This window comes from Centropristis striata, chromosome 6 (assembly GCF_030273125.1).
Source record: "Centropristis striata isolate RG_2023a ecotype Rhode Island chromosome 6, C.striata_1.0, whole genome shotgun sequence".
NCBI classification, from domain to species: domain Eukaryota; kingdom Metazoa; phylum Chordata; class Actinopteri; order Perciformes; family Serranidae; genus Centropristis; species Centropristis striata.
The window spans coordinates 21,328,463-21,345,863 of record NC_081522.1 but is presented as its reverse complement, the minus strand read 5'-3'; the positions used below and the strand labels follow the sequence as shown (position 1 = coordinate 21,345,863).

The 17,401-nt window shown below is 40.6% G+C and overlaps 1 protein-coding gene across 3 annotated transcripts in view; it reads left to right on the top strand.

The window, feature by feature from the left end:
• Positions 1 to 17,401, top strand: part of tspan9a (tetraspanin 9a) — a 241,109-nt gene that overhangs the window by 207,161 nt on the left and 16,547 nt on the right. For all 3 annotated transcript variants that reach the window (XM_059334367.1, XM_059334368.1, XM_059334366.1), the window contains 2 exons: positions 3,937 to 4,128; positions 7,770 to 7,844. In XM_059334367.1, the coding sequence (XP_059190350.1) occupies positions 3,937 to 4,128; positions 7,770 to 7,844 (267 nt within the window). The remainder of the gene's footprint in view (positions 1 to 3,936; positions 4,129 to 7,769; positions 7,845 to 17,401) is intronic.

The following is a 17,401-nucleotide window of genomic DNA, read 5'->3' as shown; positions in this document are numbered from 1 at the left end:
CCTTTTTTAATCAGGGAAGCACAAAGGGCCAACGGGTGCCTCCCAGCGAGTACAGTTGCCTCTGAATTATTTAGACGATAGATGATTGAAAGTCTTTCCAGTACCACTGCACCTCTCTTTCTTCCTCTCTCAGGAGTGGTCTAACTCAGACCACTTGTTCATTCGGGGTGCGAAATCCAATGCGACTTTCCCGTCATCCGTATGTGACAAAATGAGTGTCCCTCTCTGTGTGTCTGCTGGGCGGGCGGGCTCTGTTTGCAGCTCCCCCCTTGCCTACGACCTTGACAGCAGCACTCAGACTTTGTTTGTTAGAGCGCCGACTCCAATCTTTCACAAAATCACACCCTGGGCAGCGCAGCCAATCAGTGCGGGAATTTGAGCACTCTCAAACAGGGTTTTTATCTATCCTGAGTCATTTATGCAAAGTCTTGATTCCTCCTCTCTCTGTCCTCACTTTTAATTGCTTCTAGTCATTTCTCATGCTGTGTTCCATTTACCTCACAAGTCAGAGCTGGGAATGACGTCAAACCAAAATTGACCACATTCACTGTACAAAAGTAGGAAATCCAAGCAAATTACCAGTTCTAGCCAGGTAAGCCATTGTTAATATCAATAGCAGTTGCATTATGGGGTATTTATAGTAGGAGAGAACTGTGTGTACGTCCGATTCATTCAATTTAGAGTCACCAATTAACCTTAAGTTCATGTTTTTGGACTTTGCACTTCCTCTAACTGTTCAAAAGTGAAGCCAAACTATCTGTGTATTAAATTTTATTATATTAAGGTCCCAGGCAAACAACCAAACCAAACCCAATCAGAGCACAATGCAAGCTGTCAATCATGACGTTACATCCCCGTTTTATAGCATCAAAATATTAATGAATGATCACCTACACATACATCAACATGACGAAAACTAGCTAAAAATGGCAACCATCGTTGGGGGGAAAAATGATTTGACATGTACATTGTACATACACTGTTTTGGCTTCACAGCTGTGGGCAGACTATATTTTTATCAATCAATGAATGATACTCAGAGGAGCCAGCTTGGATTTTGAGGCCAGCGTTGCAGGTTCTTCTGAAATGTGAAGTCCGGGGTACACTGCAAAAAAAAGAAAAGTTGGGTGAACTCAAAATTTCAAGGCAACAAATTTCGATAAAATTTTAAGTTGGACAATTAAATATTTTAAGTTTTGTTTTTGAGTTTGCTCAACTCTGAATTCAGATTTTTGTCAACTCAATTGTAAGATGTACAAACTTATAATTTTACATTGTAATAACTTTTAATCCTTACTTCTGCTAACTTCTGCAATGTGCTGAATTGGCACGATTGTAACGCCGCTATGAAATGTCAGCTAATGTTGCGACCACCATTTTGAGTTAGCATTGATACGCTAATGGCTACTCTTCATTAGCTTTCGCTAATGACCGAATTTCACCGCTTTCCCGTATTTCACAACAAAGAAATAAGAGTTAGCAGAACTATTGTCCCTTGTTTTGAACCCCAACTTAAAGATATAAGTAACAACAACTCACCAACTTGTTTTTGAGCAGACAACTGGTTTCCTTTGTTGTGCTAACTTACATCATTGCCCTAAATGTCAATATTTATATTTCCAAGTTTTAACAACTTAAATCACTGTTTTAGTCCAAAAAATACAAGTTGGCTTTTTTGCATTGTAAAAGTACAAATGGATGTCCCCAAGAGATGATGTGTGTAATTCATTCGCCTCAGTGTGCTGCCGTATTCCTCCTGAAGCACTCATGTGTGGAGGTCAGCCTGCACAAAGTCAAGCCTCGCTGCTCAAAGGTCACTGGTTAATGAGAGTGACACTGCACTCACCTGACACTTGAGAGGGGCTTGTTTGAACTCCATTTATGTATCTACAGATCCTATAGGACTCATTAGAGCCGTGGCGTCTCTCACCACCTCATGAGGCTCGCATTTGAAACCCTAAAGTTTCTCTTCCACATCATCACCTAACATCTCTGAGAGCCACTTAGGTGGAGCTTTAAGTCACTTTGTTTGCCTGTGGTGTGACATCGCTGATCAACAGATCTGTGCTGTGTGACTCAGGCCTGTTGTTTGTGGTGTTAAAAATGCTGCAGCACACTTCCAGGTTTGTTATCATTTGTGTCATTTATCACTTAAAAGTTGTCAGATAAGGAAAATTGTCACAGCGTGTGGTGGATTAATTAATTTATTCTGAAAGAGAAAAAGAGATTTATCCATCACGCCTACCTGATGATGACTCTGTGTGTGTACACTGTATATGAATGTGTGTTTGTTTGCATGCACAGCAGGTTTGTTGTACATATTGCTGACAGGCATTAAAGTGTTGTGGAGCAGCAGTGTGAGGATGAGAAAAGAAGAGAGGAGTGCGGTGTGAATAGGAGGCTAGGAAAAGCTGCAGTGTGATTTACCATGGTGCCGTTCCATATTTTACCTCATTTGTGATTTTTTTTTTTATTCACGGCAAGATTGCCTTGGGTATTTCATTCTATTACGTGCAGGCAAAAATGTCACTGCTTACCTCCCAGCCTATATTTCACAGAGTGGTGGGCATACTGTATGGCTCTTATCTCTGATAGATAGACCAACCCATCAGCAGGCGGGACACTTCGCCAATCCAAGCCTTCCATAAACACTTTCTTGCATTAATGGACTCACATTGCAGACCTCACACACATCAGCGGGGGCCTGGCAGGGTGACAGAGGGGAATTAGAGAATTGCTCCCTCTAGGTGGAGTTCAAGTCTACTGCGGGTGGTTTTGGGAAGCTTGGAAGTTTTCATTTTAGAGGGCGGCAGTAATTACATCTCTGTTTGTTCTGGATTAAACATAATCAGCTCAAACATGCAAAATCAGCACGGCCCAAGTCCAATTTTTTTTGCTCTAATCTCTCGCAGAGCTGTTATTGGCTTATTATAGTTTTAATCGGAGTAAACCCTCTTGTTTTTTTTAGCAGTGTTTGGTGATGGATGACAGTGTGGGCAATTCACCAATCAGCCAGAGGGCAATGAGCCTGTTGCAGTGGGATTTTTAAACCGGAATCTATGTTCATTAAGAGCTAATCTTACTTTGTAGATCCATTGTTTAAAAGGTCTGTTGTTATTTTTCGGGGAAGAGCTGAAGATGAGCTTGGTTGTCAATCATTTCAGTAGGGCTGAACAATAATTCACTATGATAATTTAGCATCTTGCAATACAAACATATTGAGATATCATGGTATATAATAACCTTGTCTAAACTTGTAACAGGCACATACTAACTGGAGTTTCTTAGAAAATGATGATGCATGTGTATTCATTTATTTTTCACGGGAAACTGTTGTGTGTTTGTACTAAAGTTAAACAGGGTTCCTTTGGGTATACTGAAAATCCTTGGAAACTCTTGGATTTTAATGTGTTGTTTTTTTTTCAAAAATGCTTGATCTTTAAAAAAAATGCTTGAGACTGATTAAAGTGTAGGTAATACAGGATGCTAAGTCTACCTACAAACAGGTGGCTTACTTTGAAAAATGCTTTGTTGTACTAATATGTGTCACAATTAAAACTACTGTCAAATAACATAATTGTGTTGATGTTGTAGCTGTAGCACATTAACATCTAATTTAATGTGACGAAGAAGAGATATAATCAGCTAAATGTATATCATTTAAGTACTGGACTGCAGCTGTAGGGTGCTGGAAAAGCTTGAAAATGAACCTTGAAGATGATTAAAAATCTGTGAATTCCACATCGGAAAAAGTGTAGGAACCCTGTTTATGAATTCAGTTGTTTTTTTTTAACATTCTAGACAACGTCCCAACTTTTTGGGGGGAATTGGAGTTGTATATCCAGATGGAAGATGTCAGCCCGCCCTATAACTATCCCTATACGGTGACTTGTTTGTGTTCTAACCTTGTCGTCTGTCTTATCTGTTGCCTTGCAGTTATGTGGCTGTGGGCTGCTCGGCGTGGGCATCTGGCTCTCTGTGTCGCAGGGCAGCTTCGCCACCTTCTCGCCCTCCTTCCCCTCGCTGTCCGCTGCCAACATGGTCATCGCCATCGGCGCCATCGTCATGGTAACGGGCTTTCTCGGTTGCCTGGGTGCCATCAAGGAAAACAAGTGCCTGCTTCTGAGCGTGAGTTCAATCTACATACCTACGCAATGCCCCATTATAAGTGAGACATATACAGGCGACTCAAAGCATAAATTCTCTCTCTCTCTCTCTCTCTCTCTCTCTCTCCCTCTCTCTCTCTCTTTTTTCTTTCCTCCTTTGAATATTCTCACATTCCCCCATGCAAATATTGACAGAAATGTCTTGTGGAGACAGCCTCTCACATATGTGTCTATACGCCCACACGCTGGTCACAGGCCAGAAAGAAACTCAGCGGTGCATCTGTATTTGTCTTCCAGTGGAGGTAGACTGCTGACAGGAAGAGTTCAGTGTTCATTGTATCAAACCTTAGGGGCTCTCAAAGGAACATTAGAGCCCAACAGTGAGATTCTACCTTTCTGCAAATTAACACCAACGCATTCATGTCATTTCCATGGCTTTGGCACATCTCAGAAAAAAAGAGCTGTCAGTCAAGAGGCCCTTTGTGTCACCAATGCGGTTAGAGTTTCTCTATGTACGAAGTGCACTCAAAGCACTTGATATTGCTCAATAATTGAGAACGTTCTATTATTCATTACAAAAAACTCCTCTGTCTCGACGTTGCACGGTTTGCCCAAAGTTGTACAAGTGTTTTATCTTAAGCACAAGTTAATTACGAAAGTTCACCCAATGGAATGAGGTTTGCATGGCTCCGGCTGCAAAAAAAGGAGAAGAAAAAAAACTTTCATGTATAGAAACTTTAAATGAGAAGTGAAGTTGGGGCTCTGGGTACTTAACATCACAAACAGCCCAATCCCTTGAAGCTCTTGCATCAGTCAAAAGCCCCACCAAATCCTCAGTGTTCGACATGGCTTCCTTCACCTGCCTAACAAGTGTGAAGCAGCGAGGGGGAAGAGAGCAGGGGAGGCGCGGGAGGCAGAGCGAGGACGACGACCGGATTGAGGAAAAACAGCGACTTAATGGGAAAATCTACAAGTTCTGATGTTTTCTCATTAAGTCTCTCACCGCATCTGTGTGTGGCAGCGTTTCATATTCGGCCGTGATAATTCTGTCTAGTGCAAAGGTGTCTGCTTGTTGTTGTTTTTAGTCTGCCTGTCCGGCTCAGCACACCCGCAAGTGGGAGGGGTGGGGGGAGTGCAGGACGTGGAAACATCAGAGTTGGTTTAGATCTCCAGCAGCAAACAGATCTGAGCGTCTACCTCGACATATTATCTCTGAAGTTACTCTACGGACAACTCTCTCCGGATTAGAAATATTCAAAGCCTAGACACCCTTTGCAGTAAATTTCCAGTCTCTCTTTTTTGCTGCCAAAAACTGTTTACTGATACAAATTTGAAGCAGAAAAAAAGGAAAAGACAAAGTGGGAGAAAAAAAACACTGAAATATCCAGCTGAAATGTCAAAACTCCTTAAAACGTTGAATGTGTGAATTGCTAGCAAATGAGAACATACGCCCACAAATCTGTGTGTGAATGTTAATACATACACACACATTCTCACACTGTGCTATCAGAGCACCACCAATTTAGCTTACAGAAGCTGTTTCTTTAACTTTCAGCACCAGGAAAATGTGACAAACCAACTGTGAAGGCACAACAGTGATATGCTAAACTGGCAACCCAGATACTCCAACCAACAACAAACTGTCGTTACGTGTTCATTTGGGCCTTGACACAAATAATAGCCAACCCCCTTCCTCCCAAATGAGTTTAGAATTAATGGGGTTTCTAGAATCTAGGTTTGCATGCCTCCTCCCATGCTGTGCAAAAGAGCTCGGTAAATATTGAGCTGAAGGGAAGTCAAGTAGGGAGAGGAGAATAGTAGATTAGATGCAAGGCGTTGGAAATTAATCTAGGGAGGTATTAAAGCTTCTTTCCCTCAACACGTTCACAAAGCCCTCCAGCACTTAGATTCTCCTTTTTTCCTCCCTCTGTCACTCCCAAATCCTCCTTCATCTCTCTTTTTCTGTCTATCCTGATCTTATTTCAGTACTTTTGAGTGTGCGTTGCTTTGTTTTATTATTGAGATATCTGGGCTACTGTGAATTCTGCTCACAAACTGAGATCATTCACTGAAACCTGAAAGAACTACTTCAACATGTTGCAAACTATGCTTATTTTCTTTCTTGCAGAGAGTCAGATGAGAAGATCAATAGGCAATATGTTAAATATGAAGCTAGCTAAACATAAACACAGTAACAGGGTGAAGCAGCTAGCCCAGCCCTAACCAAAGGTAACAAAATGTGCCTACCAGTACCTCTAAAGCTCACTGAATAAGCTGTTAGATCTCATTTGATTAAGTGCCGGAGTATTTCTTTTCACATCTTGTTGTCCTAGTCAGGTCACAAGGCAACCAGAGTGACTCCAGCTCATCACATGAGCCCTCGTGAAACTACAACGTGTCCTTTTAACACTTAAGTTTATGTTAAACAAACACGATATCACACGTTAATCAGTGGGCTTAAGATGGTTGGCCACTGGCCAGTGTTGGACTGTTGGTACACGTCTGCAGACTTAGCTTGTGCTCCACTTTGCTGGCACTAGTCGGACCATTTTCAGCAGCTTTTTGGCCATTTGAGCATGCTGAACTTTTTACTTTTCAACTACATCTACAGCACTTTGTACTTCTGCAGTCCTAGGTCTTCTGTGTTTTCCTTTTTGAGTGACAAACTTGGACTACCGCCACCTGCTGGTATGAAGAGTTATCTCCTCTCAGGAGTGCATAACGTACACTGTAATCAATTATTCTGTAGTCATTTTATTTTACTTAATATATTTGATAAAATGTATTAAATATAAATGCGTCCTTGATTTTGAGGCAGTTGTTTAAGTAACTTTAATATAAAAATGTTTGAGATAGAATCTACTTATTTTGATCACATTAAATCTTTATGTGTATGTAATTCTAAATCAAGGGAATTTTGAATTAATCCAACACAGTAGAATTAGTCCGTTTTTAATTGACAGGCACTTCCTGTTGAGTTGTTATTAACTCAACTTGTAACGTAGTTGGATTTAATTAATAATATTGTGTGCAATTTGTTGCCTAAATTTTATTGAGTAGCTATTGTTTATCTTTTTTTACAGTGTACATGCTTAGTGGCTTTTTTGGTCCTTGTGGTGCATTCAAGTGCAACTTTTTGGCAGAGACACATGCAACAGTCTGCCTTTGTCTGTTTGCTGTGTCTGATCCATTAGAGTCGCTTGTAGGCAGATGTTATAACATTAAGTCTGAGCCAGGCTTACTGTTTCCATGTGTTTCCAGTCCTAATGTTAAGCTAACAGGCTGCTGACTGTAGTTTCACATTCACTATACAGATATATACTCTCAGCAAGAAGGAATATAAGCATATTTAACAAAATGTCAAACAATGCCTTTCACCTGAATCGACTGACCATGTTCCCATTCATATATAGAAGGGATTACACACTCATTACATTTGAGCATGAATTTAAAAACCATGACAAATCACACATGAAGCGCTATGTTGTTAGCTGTGATGATGATGTATGTAATCTACAGATCCTGTAGCACTCAGGGACACAAATGACTGCAATAGAGGCCTCTCAGATTTATATTCAACATATTTTTATGGGCATGACAACTCAGATTAACCATCCTGCCAAAGCAATTGTTGAAACAAGGCTCTCCTCCTCTCTCTGACAGTTCTTCATTGTCCTGCTGATAATTCTCCTGGCAGAGCTGATATTGCTCATCCTGTTCTTTGTGTACTCAGATAAGGTAAGTTAATTTCGTTTTTCAGTGTTATGTCTGAAGCTAACGTCTGTTATTGTTCCAGTTAACTTGGTAACATTTCCTTTCTGCAGTCCAACACGTCACCACAGCTTATTCCCACTGTGCAATGCTACAACTGTCAGACATACATCACAGTTTAAAACACCCTCGCTTCGGAAAGTTAATGTCTTCAAACTTGCGCATGTACACACACACACACGGGCCACATACAACAGCACAAAGCAATAAAAGGTGTTAGTGTGATAAACATATCTATCTCCAGTTGCTTCCGGGTAGCTTTTTTTATTCGGCTATTTCTCAGGCAGGAGGTTGAATATCTTCAGTGAGCCAATAACCCTGCAGTCAGAGGTTAGGCCATGAAATGCAGCCCAATCCCCACCAGTTGGCACCCTGTAATTGGCCCCCGAGCACATTTCCCATGACCCCCACATGGGCTGGAGTCAGGTGTATGTGTGAGGTGACAACAGATGACGATATGTAAAGCTCTAGAGATTATTGACATCCAGACAGACGTGTTTAATCAAATCGCCGCACAAGTGTTTCCTCCTGAACATGACAAATGTCTTGCGCTGGAAGAGCAATGAAGACTTCTATCTGTTTTCAAGGACAAGTCACTGATAGATCCGTCTATTTATATATTAAAAGTCTCTATGTCGCCCAACCCCGGGGGCGTCTGCTAATTCTCCCTCTTTGTTCTGAGGTTATTGCTCAAACTTTGTCTCTCAGGCAGATAAAGGAATTCATTTAGCAGCCAATCCATTCTCAGATTTGGATCAGGTCTCCGAGGCACACCCTGTCAGGAGTAAATATGTCTGTTGCCTTATCTCAAAAATATTACCGGCTTAACTTTGAAAAAAAAAAAACTCCTGATCCCTCCGGTGGAATTTGAATAGAGAGACTCTTGACTTCACAGCAGCGCATTCCCATCACCTGTGAAGTCAGGAAAAGATAGCCAAGTAGGTCTGAGGATTTCTTGAATGTGAAAGTAAATGAGTGTGCATTAGTAAGGCCTCGGTCATGGAGAACTGTCTCATTGACATTAGTGAATAGCAACTGTGCTTTATGCTTCTGCCATCTTGCCAAATTACAGTGTGTTTATCCTGGCTTAGACCTAATGGGATGTGAAACCAATATATTTCCTGTTATTGGTCTTCAAATGTCACTGGATAGCAAGGTCATTACAGCAAATTATATGTTATTGGAGATGACATTTTCGGACTGGCTGCAAATAAGACATCCTGCAAATTTCAGAAAATTGTGTGGTGCCGGCTCAAACATCTTTATATGCTTGATATGTTTGGGATGTCAGGAGTGGATGAAGGACAATCGCTGTCCGTCAGCCTTGAGACTTTGCTCCGGTTTTTCTCTACTCTTGACTCGCCTCTCTCCACTGAGATCTAGTATGCTGTGTGAGGCTCTCCTCATCCTCTGCTACAGACTGTGATCAGAGGAATCACTAATTCACTTCTCCTATTTGATCTTTTAATCACAAGGCATTTATTAACAAGTCTGGAAGACATACAGTAGTTGGCAGCGTTTGAATGTGTATCGGCAGAGGCCCGCAAAACAGATATTTTAGTCTTTCAAATAGGTCATCTTTAAGTCATGAGTGACGCCTCTGCAAACTATGATCCTTCCGGGTGACAAGCTGTCTTAGAGATGTGGGAAAGAAAACGAACATATAGTATCTGGTTTGGCTAGAGAAACACATTTTTTCAATGCTTTCATTTAGTCACACGGTCTCCCCCCTTATTTCTGCATTTCCACCAGTTTAATCCAGCCTAAGAGGTAATGCTGTTTCTTTTTAATTCAGAATTCTTCTGTCTTCTTCCTCGCCCCTGCAGTCTTGCTTCCAGGTATGGCTTATGCATAGGTACCCCCTCTTTCCCTCCACAGCCCGATGCTGTTAAGCTCTCTGATTAAATGCCATGTAGAGGCCATAGTATAATAAAGGCTGGCCCTGCAGTTAGCAAGCAGCTGACTACAGCAGATGGCTGGGCCACAAACCAGATTACAGCCATCCGTCTTTAACGCCGTGACCTCATTGTGCCGCCGTCGACCCAACATGCCGAGCCGAACGCCAGTGAAGGTTTACTAGCTCGGAATGTGGAAGCAGAGCTTGGCAAGCAGAGAAGCAGGGAAGCACCAAAGCTTATGAAGGGAGGTGGGGGTAGGGAGAGAGGGGAGATGATGTAGAGAACGCAGGTGGACACAAGTGAGAGGAAAAAGGAGGTGAGATATCTTTCGCTGGGTTGTCACTGATTTGGTAGCAGCAGAGCAGAGTCGTTCAATTCATTTTCCTGTGAAAACAGCAGCGTGAACAAAGTCCACTGACAGGAACTAAAGTGTTCAGATGTTCACCATTCTGCTCAACCTCCAGAAGTTCATTCAGTCAACTTTTGCAGTGTAAGGGTAGACCTGTGAACGTGCCTCCAATACAACCCGGTCTCACAGAAATCCGTGGAATAGCCACGGAATCACTCAAATTTCCGTGAAACTAATACGGATTTCGCTACAATCCAAGTTAATGACAGTCATATCCCAACCTGGTATTTTTTCCTATTGGTTTGTTCCAAGTCATGTGACTTTCAAGGTTCCAGCGGTCAGAATAAAAAACATGGAGGACAGTTCTCTCATTTTTAGTGAAAAAAATCAATATTTTGATTTAGTTTCTGCATAAAAATGGATTTTGATTACATTTCTAGTGAGAAATATATGTTTTATTTTCTAAATATTCACTCAGTGAATGTACATAATCATTTTGTGGTGAAGATCTCGCCAGAAAAAGACGATCTGCTGTGTTTTATTTTGGTTGTCCAACATGTTCTCCCATGTATACACACACCTTATCTAAAATTCAGCTGACGTTACTATCATCATCACAGTTACTGTCATCAGCTGCTACAGTCTCACCGGGCAGCTTATCACATACCTGGTGGTGATAATTTTGTTTTCAGACACAATCCTCTGTTAATTGTGATATGTTTGGGAGAAATTGATTAATAAAGTTTTATGATGATATGCACTTCATTCGTCAAGAATAAATCACATTGTCACAATCATTTCATGGAAAGAGGTTAAAAAATATATATTTTATTCCATCTTTCTGGGCGACCATGTAAATGCATCATGATGTGGCAAAGGTTTAATATAAAAGTCGTATCTATAGCTAATAGCTTGTTCTCTATAAATAACATCTTTTAAGCTCCTTAACCCCTAATAGGACACTCATTGAAATACTAGCAAATTCCAAATTTCAACCCTAGAGATTATTGGAGGATATTACATACTGCCAGAATGTGTAAAAAAAACATACGAAAATAATATTTTGAGAAAAAAGTTTACGAGATTAAAGTGGCAAATCTACGAGAAAAAGATTCACAGATTTATGAGATTTAAAGTGGTGAATCTGGGAGAAAAAAGTTGCTTTTTTCCCACTTTTTTCTCGTAAATCTGTGACTTTTTTCGCGCAGATTTGCCACTTTAAATTTCTTAAAATCTGCGACATTTTTTTCTTGTAGATCATTTAATTTGCAACTTTTTTCTCGAAATATTACCTGAAGTTACCAAATATAGTTCTTTGCCCGATAAAGGGTTCAAACTAACATTGGGGTGAAAAAGAATAATTTCTGTAAACTTTCTCAGAGATTAAAAAGAGTTTACTAAGGCATAGTTTTAACCTTTATTGAAACATTTAACTCAAATTACTGCTCTGATTTTTTTTTGCAGTTTATGGCTATATATGGCTACATCTCAGTTGTCAAGTTCTATGAAACTGACACCACAATGCAGTAATGTCTCCTTCAGAGTATTTATCCTTTTTCAGTTACACTGAGATCTAATATATTCATTCTCATGAATTGCACAATCGAGGTATCATGATACCATTGTTATCTTGGGTTTTGTATCATGATAGTATTGTATTGTGAGTTACTCTGTGATACCTTCCCCTACACTGCAAAAAAAGAAAAGTTGGGTGAACTCAAAAGCTCAAGGCAACAAACTTCGATAAAATTTTAAGTTGGACAATTAAACTAAATATTTTAAGTTTTGTTTTTGAGTTTGCTCAAGACTTTTGAACTTATAATTTTACATTGTAATAACTTTTAATCTATACTTCTGCTAACTTCTGCAATGTGCTGAATTGGCACGATTGTAACGCCGCTATGAAATGTCAGCTAATGTTGCGACCACAATTTTGAGTTAGCATTGATACGCTAATGGCTACTCGTGTAGCTGTAACAAGCAGCGCCGCTAGCATCAGTTAGCCGCTAGCTTCAGTTAGCTGCTAGCATCAGTTAGCCGCTAGCTTCAGTTAGCCGCTAGCATCAGTTAGCCGCTAGCTTTCGCTACTGACCGAATTTCACAACAAAGAAATAAGAGTTAGCAGAACTATTGTCCCTTGTTGTGAACCCCAACTTAAAGATATAAGTAACAACAACTCACCAACTTGTTTTTGAGCAGACAACTGGCTTCCTTTGTTGTGCTAACTAAATGCTAAATGTCAATGATTTATATTTCCAAGTTTTACCAACGTAAATCACTGTTTTAGGCCAAAAAATACAAGTTGACTTTTTTTGCAGTGTAGTTATGACAACTCTGAGTATGTAAAAATATGCCTTATGCCTTATATGCTCTTATAAAAGTTTACACCATTGGCACCATGTGGAGGTCACAAAATTCTGCTTGGAATCCGCTGCGTGTGAACATTACTGGTCTGCTCTGCTGCTATCCAAGCTGCCTGTGAAAACCGGCGTAAGGCACGGGAGGGAAGGAAGACGTGTTAGAGAGGGAAGGTGTTAGAGAAAAGAGGTGAAAGTACAAAAACAACGTCTAAAAGGAGGATCAGAGGGGGATTAATGTGACAAAAGTGAAGTGAGGTCCCTGTTAAGATTTAGAAAGTGAGTCAGGTGAAAGGCAAAGATGTCACGGACGAGGATGGAAGGTTAATCACATAAAAGACGAGTTCAGAGAGCAGGGAAGGCTCACATCCATGATTTATCTTACTTACAACCCAAGGAACCAGAACACACGTCTACTCATGTGTTGTATTACTTTACAGGTAGAATTATGTCCAATCCATGGCCATGCTTTATTTTTTCCCCCAGACCAATTACAGAGAAGTAGGGGGGCTTCCCCTCGCTCTGTCGAGTGCCCCGGCCTCAGGCTACCCGACACAGGCTTGCAGAGCAACTGAGGGAATTAAGTATCCTTTTTAATGATGTGCTGTTGAGGACCTCTGGCTGTGATGCTGTTTCTCTCCACATCATTTATTACACTTTCCAGGCAGTTAGCTAACGCACTTGTCCAGAGCTGAGCAATGAGAGCAACAGTAAAATATTGTTAGCTTCAGTACTTCGGGTCCTCAAGGGTCAAAAGATCTGACCATTAGAGTCAATGTGCCCAGAAAATATTCATGTAACCGAGAATAATTGCGGACCGAAGTTTTGAACACTTTTAAAACCTTACAGTGACAAATTAGATGAAAAAGGAAGATGTTGTAGGTTCACATGAGTTTATCCTTCAGAAGTGCACAGCTGAAGATGGTTGATGGAATGTGACTGTCACTTAAGTGTTTTGTTATGAGGTAACACTCAATACTATTGTTCAGCTTACTGGAGATAAGCCAACAGTGTCTGTGATGTGACAATACAGGAAAGAGCTCCTTTCTTTCACTTGAAGAAACCGTAAAATAGGTGACAATTTGTTCTGAATTGCGTGGCTGTTTAAGACATCATAGAATGAGTCTTGTTTTAAACACCAAAGACAAGATGAAAGGGAGGAGATGAGGTGAGAGGAACAAGGAATAGAAATTTGAAAAATATTGAAATGAGTCTGTCTAATGCCTTCTCTTTTAAAGTAAAGACCCTTAGGATTGATGCCCATTCCAGCTGTACCATTAGCATGACTCTGAAGCCTGCTTCCATAGTTTTCTACTTTTTTCCGCAACTTTTTCCGCTTATTATCAAACGTACCTTAACCATAACCCAAATAACTTGACCTGAATGTCACAGTGAAAATAAGCCATCATTTTTCATACCGAACACATGCTTTCCATGTGATTTGACACAAACCATCATGGTTCATTGGTTGCAGATAGTTAGCATGCTGTGGTGTGATGTGTTTATGCAGAGAATCTGCTCTGCTGTTCTAGGAGGTCTAGAAAAGAGTGTTCAAAGTAGCTACTGGCTATAATCAATATTTTTATATTAACAATGGATCACATGACGACAAACCAACAGAGAATTATCACCAGAATCTGCAGTTCCCCTAACCTACTGTACATAAATATTCAGAGAACTGGCTTCCTTTGTTGTGTTAATTTACATTATTGCCCTAAATGTCAATAATTTAGATTTCCAAGTTTTACCAACTTAAATCACTGTTTTAGGCCAAAAAATACAAGTTGGCTTTTTTTGCAGTGTATTAGGTTTCATGCTGTCATGTAAATAAGTCAATATTGACTTTTGGCGTCCCCACATGGACTTTGTCCCTCTTTATAATCCACCACCTGCTTTACACCTGTCATAATTGCTACAGCCAGTAGCAGTAAGAAGTTAGTAAGAGGTAAACAGTTAACATTAAACATAATTTAGCAAAAAGACATCCTATATTTTGTCAGTCTGAAAAAAAAATCATGTTAGGGTTTAAGAGATTTTTCAGTGAGAAGTTGGTGTTCTTTACTTTTTTCCCTGACTTTATGCCTTGGCTCTGCCTCAGTTATTTATGTCAGGCTCCTGTGTGGCTCCAAGCTCTGTTCTGCTGTCAGCATGCACAGAAGGTGGCAGACTACTAAAACTAAATGTAGCTATTTCTTTACATATTGAATGTTCCATTTGTCTCATTTTACAGATGGGTTGTGTTTTCATTTAGTTGGCCTCTTCCTCAGAGTGGTAATATGTTTACCGAGGCTCCTGCATAGTCTGCTGATATTCTTTTTTTCTTGAGTGAAATTGTACTGCAGAGACTGTGATTCCTCTCGAATTAAACACTGTAACATCGTTTGAAGATTGTAATCGCTCAAAGTGATGAATAGCAGTCGGGTAAAAGTGAATAAAACTCACACAATACACTAATTGCTCTTCTACACACCCATTACACCACCTACTGAAAAACGAGCAACATTTCCTGGTGTTTTGTGAGGAACTCAAACTGCCTTCTGAGATACAAGTTGATAGCCAATCGTCCTTTGAGGCAAAACTAATGAGAAAGTAATACCATGGAGTACAAAACCATATCTCTACACTTGTTGTTCTGCAGAATTTGTCACCTACGTGGCAAAGTTGCGACCTTTGCTGTCTGAACGGGAAAATTGGATTCCAGGAGCACATTCAACATTGAAACACCAACGTAAAAGTCAGACCTTTCAGACTTTTTAAAAATGAGCTCAGTCAGCTCAGTCATGGCTGTGCACTCCAGTAATGAGTCAGGAGTGTGGCTCCACGTCTGCATGGTGACAGGTCCCAGTGTACCTGGTCCCTAAGGTGTTTACATGTCACCAGATCTAGGGCCCAGTTCTGACAGCAAGGAGTCCTTGCACTGGAATTGTTATTGTTTCTGCACCCCTCACATAAAAACAGTGAAAAAAAATGCTTGGGAGATTTTGGTAAAATTGAAAAATAGTATTGTTTCAAGAACAAAGGAACAGAAAATTAAATATAGAATCACTTTAATACCTTACCAGTTGATAATTATACTGGCTGGCTTTATTGTATTATTGCAGCGTCTCAAGTGACAGGCTGACAGGTGTTTATCAGACAATCCACCACCCGCTCTGTTCTCTGCTTTTGTGCACAGTGACAGAAAACACACGCCAATTTGGATCGAAAAGCCCATTTCTTCCTCCACTCTGTCAACCTGTATATCTGCACGTCTCCGTCTGTTTTCCCACCGTTCTGTGACTCTTGTGTGTTCACCCGGCCGGCCAATCTGAACCCTTTAGATTTTCTGTGATTAATGTGCTGTCCTGTATTGCTGAGCGTGGACTCGGTCAGCCCAGAGGAAACCGCACGCTTATCTACGTAATGAGAAGTATGAGCCTTGTCTCAGGGCTTTTGTCAACATGCCACATGTGAGGGATTGCACTGATGCCCTGTGGCAACTTTCAGAGAGAAGTTACAAGGAGTTGCCAGTGTTGGACTTGTTATTTGTGAACAATTTCCAGAACCGGCAACATGAGCTTCAGTCAAGAAGTTAGTTTTCCTAGTCATAAAAAAAAGAGGCTAATACAACAAAGAATGTGTTTGTATCTTCTCCTTTTGCAAGGAGAAAATGGGTCAGAGCGTTGCATGATCAAATCCCTGTTTGTTCTGCAGTCATTTGTCTGCCTCTCGTTAGCGGTAAATCTGGATCATTAAGTTTCATTTCAGCCTGTAACAAAGACTTGCACACATGAAATGGAAGATATGCAAAAGACTTATTGGCGACTCAGAACATGATTTTTATTGTAGTAGGGCCCCCCCTCCCCTCCCCGCTCTCTAGTGACTGTGTTAGCGAGGAGTCAGTAATGAGCGAGCAGCATCACATATAGCCTAGATGGAGAGGGGAAGATAGAGGATAGAAACAAAGTACGAGGCAGAGATTGATGATGCTGCTCTTCATCTCATTTTCCTGCACAAGGACAGATATGGTGGGGCCTGCAGCCCGAGGTGCAATACACAGATACGCTCGTCTGCATCAGCAAAGTTACCGAGCGAGAAAGACGGCTGTGATTTGAAATGATACTAATCTTATTTCAAAGGTTTTAGAGGATGTTTTAAATGGGTTTTGCATGATTAATGATTACTAAAGCATTTTATTGCCAGAGAAACTTTAATTACTCAGTTAAAAAAAGGACAAAATCTGTTTGACTTGCATGTTTAATTCAGCAAATACTTTTCTAATGCCATACAGCTTAGAAATCAAGGTTTTGAGGGTTTTCTCCCCCCACCATTATATTGCTGAACCACTTAAAGCTTAACCTAGCTTTCTGTATGATCAAAGGAAGGTTTGGTGTGCCTCTCATGTACAGTACACTGTACCTAATGCAGGTCTCTGCTGAGCGACACAGGTAATTAGTCAAGTGACTTTAAAATTGCATTTCTTTTATAAAGGCATTATTTATCAGGCTGCTTCAATGCTGAGAGCACCTTGTTGTGCCAGGCGGTGACAGCCATGATGCCGCATCTAATTGTGTGCAGATTTTTTTTTTTTCTTCCCGAACACATTCTGAGGCCTTAAGCTTTAACTATTAAAGGAAGTGTGTTCCTTTTTGTTGCGATGAACTTGTACTGCGTGTGAAGATGTACAGCATGGTTCTGGCAGTGCATGTCATTTTTCCAGTAATAATTACCCCATATCTGAAGCGCCTCTCAATCTGTCCTGGCAGTTAGCAAATCCCCACGGGCAAAGCGAACTGCAGGAGAACTAAAGCTCTGATTTTGTATCTCATTAACACAGCCGATGAGATATTAATCTCCATCAGACATGGCACAACCCTGAGCATATTGTTGGGGTTCAGTCATGAGGAAAATGATTTGCTAGCTCAGCTGAAGGGCATGTTG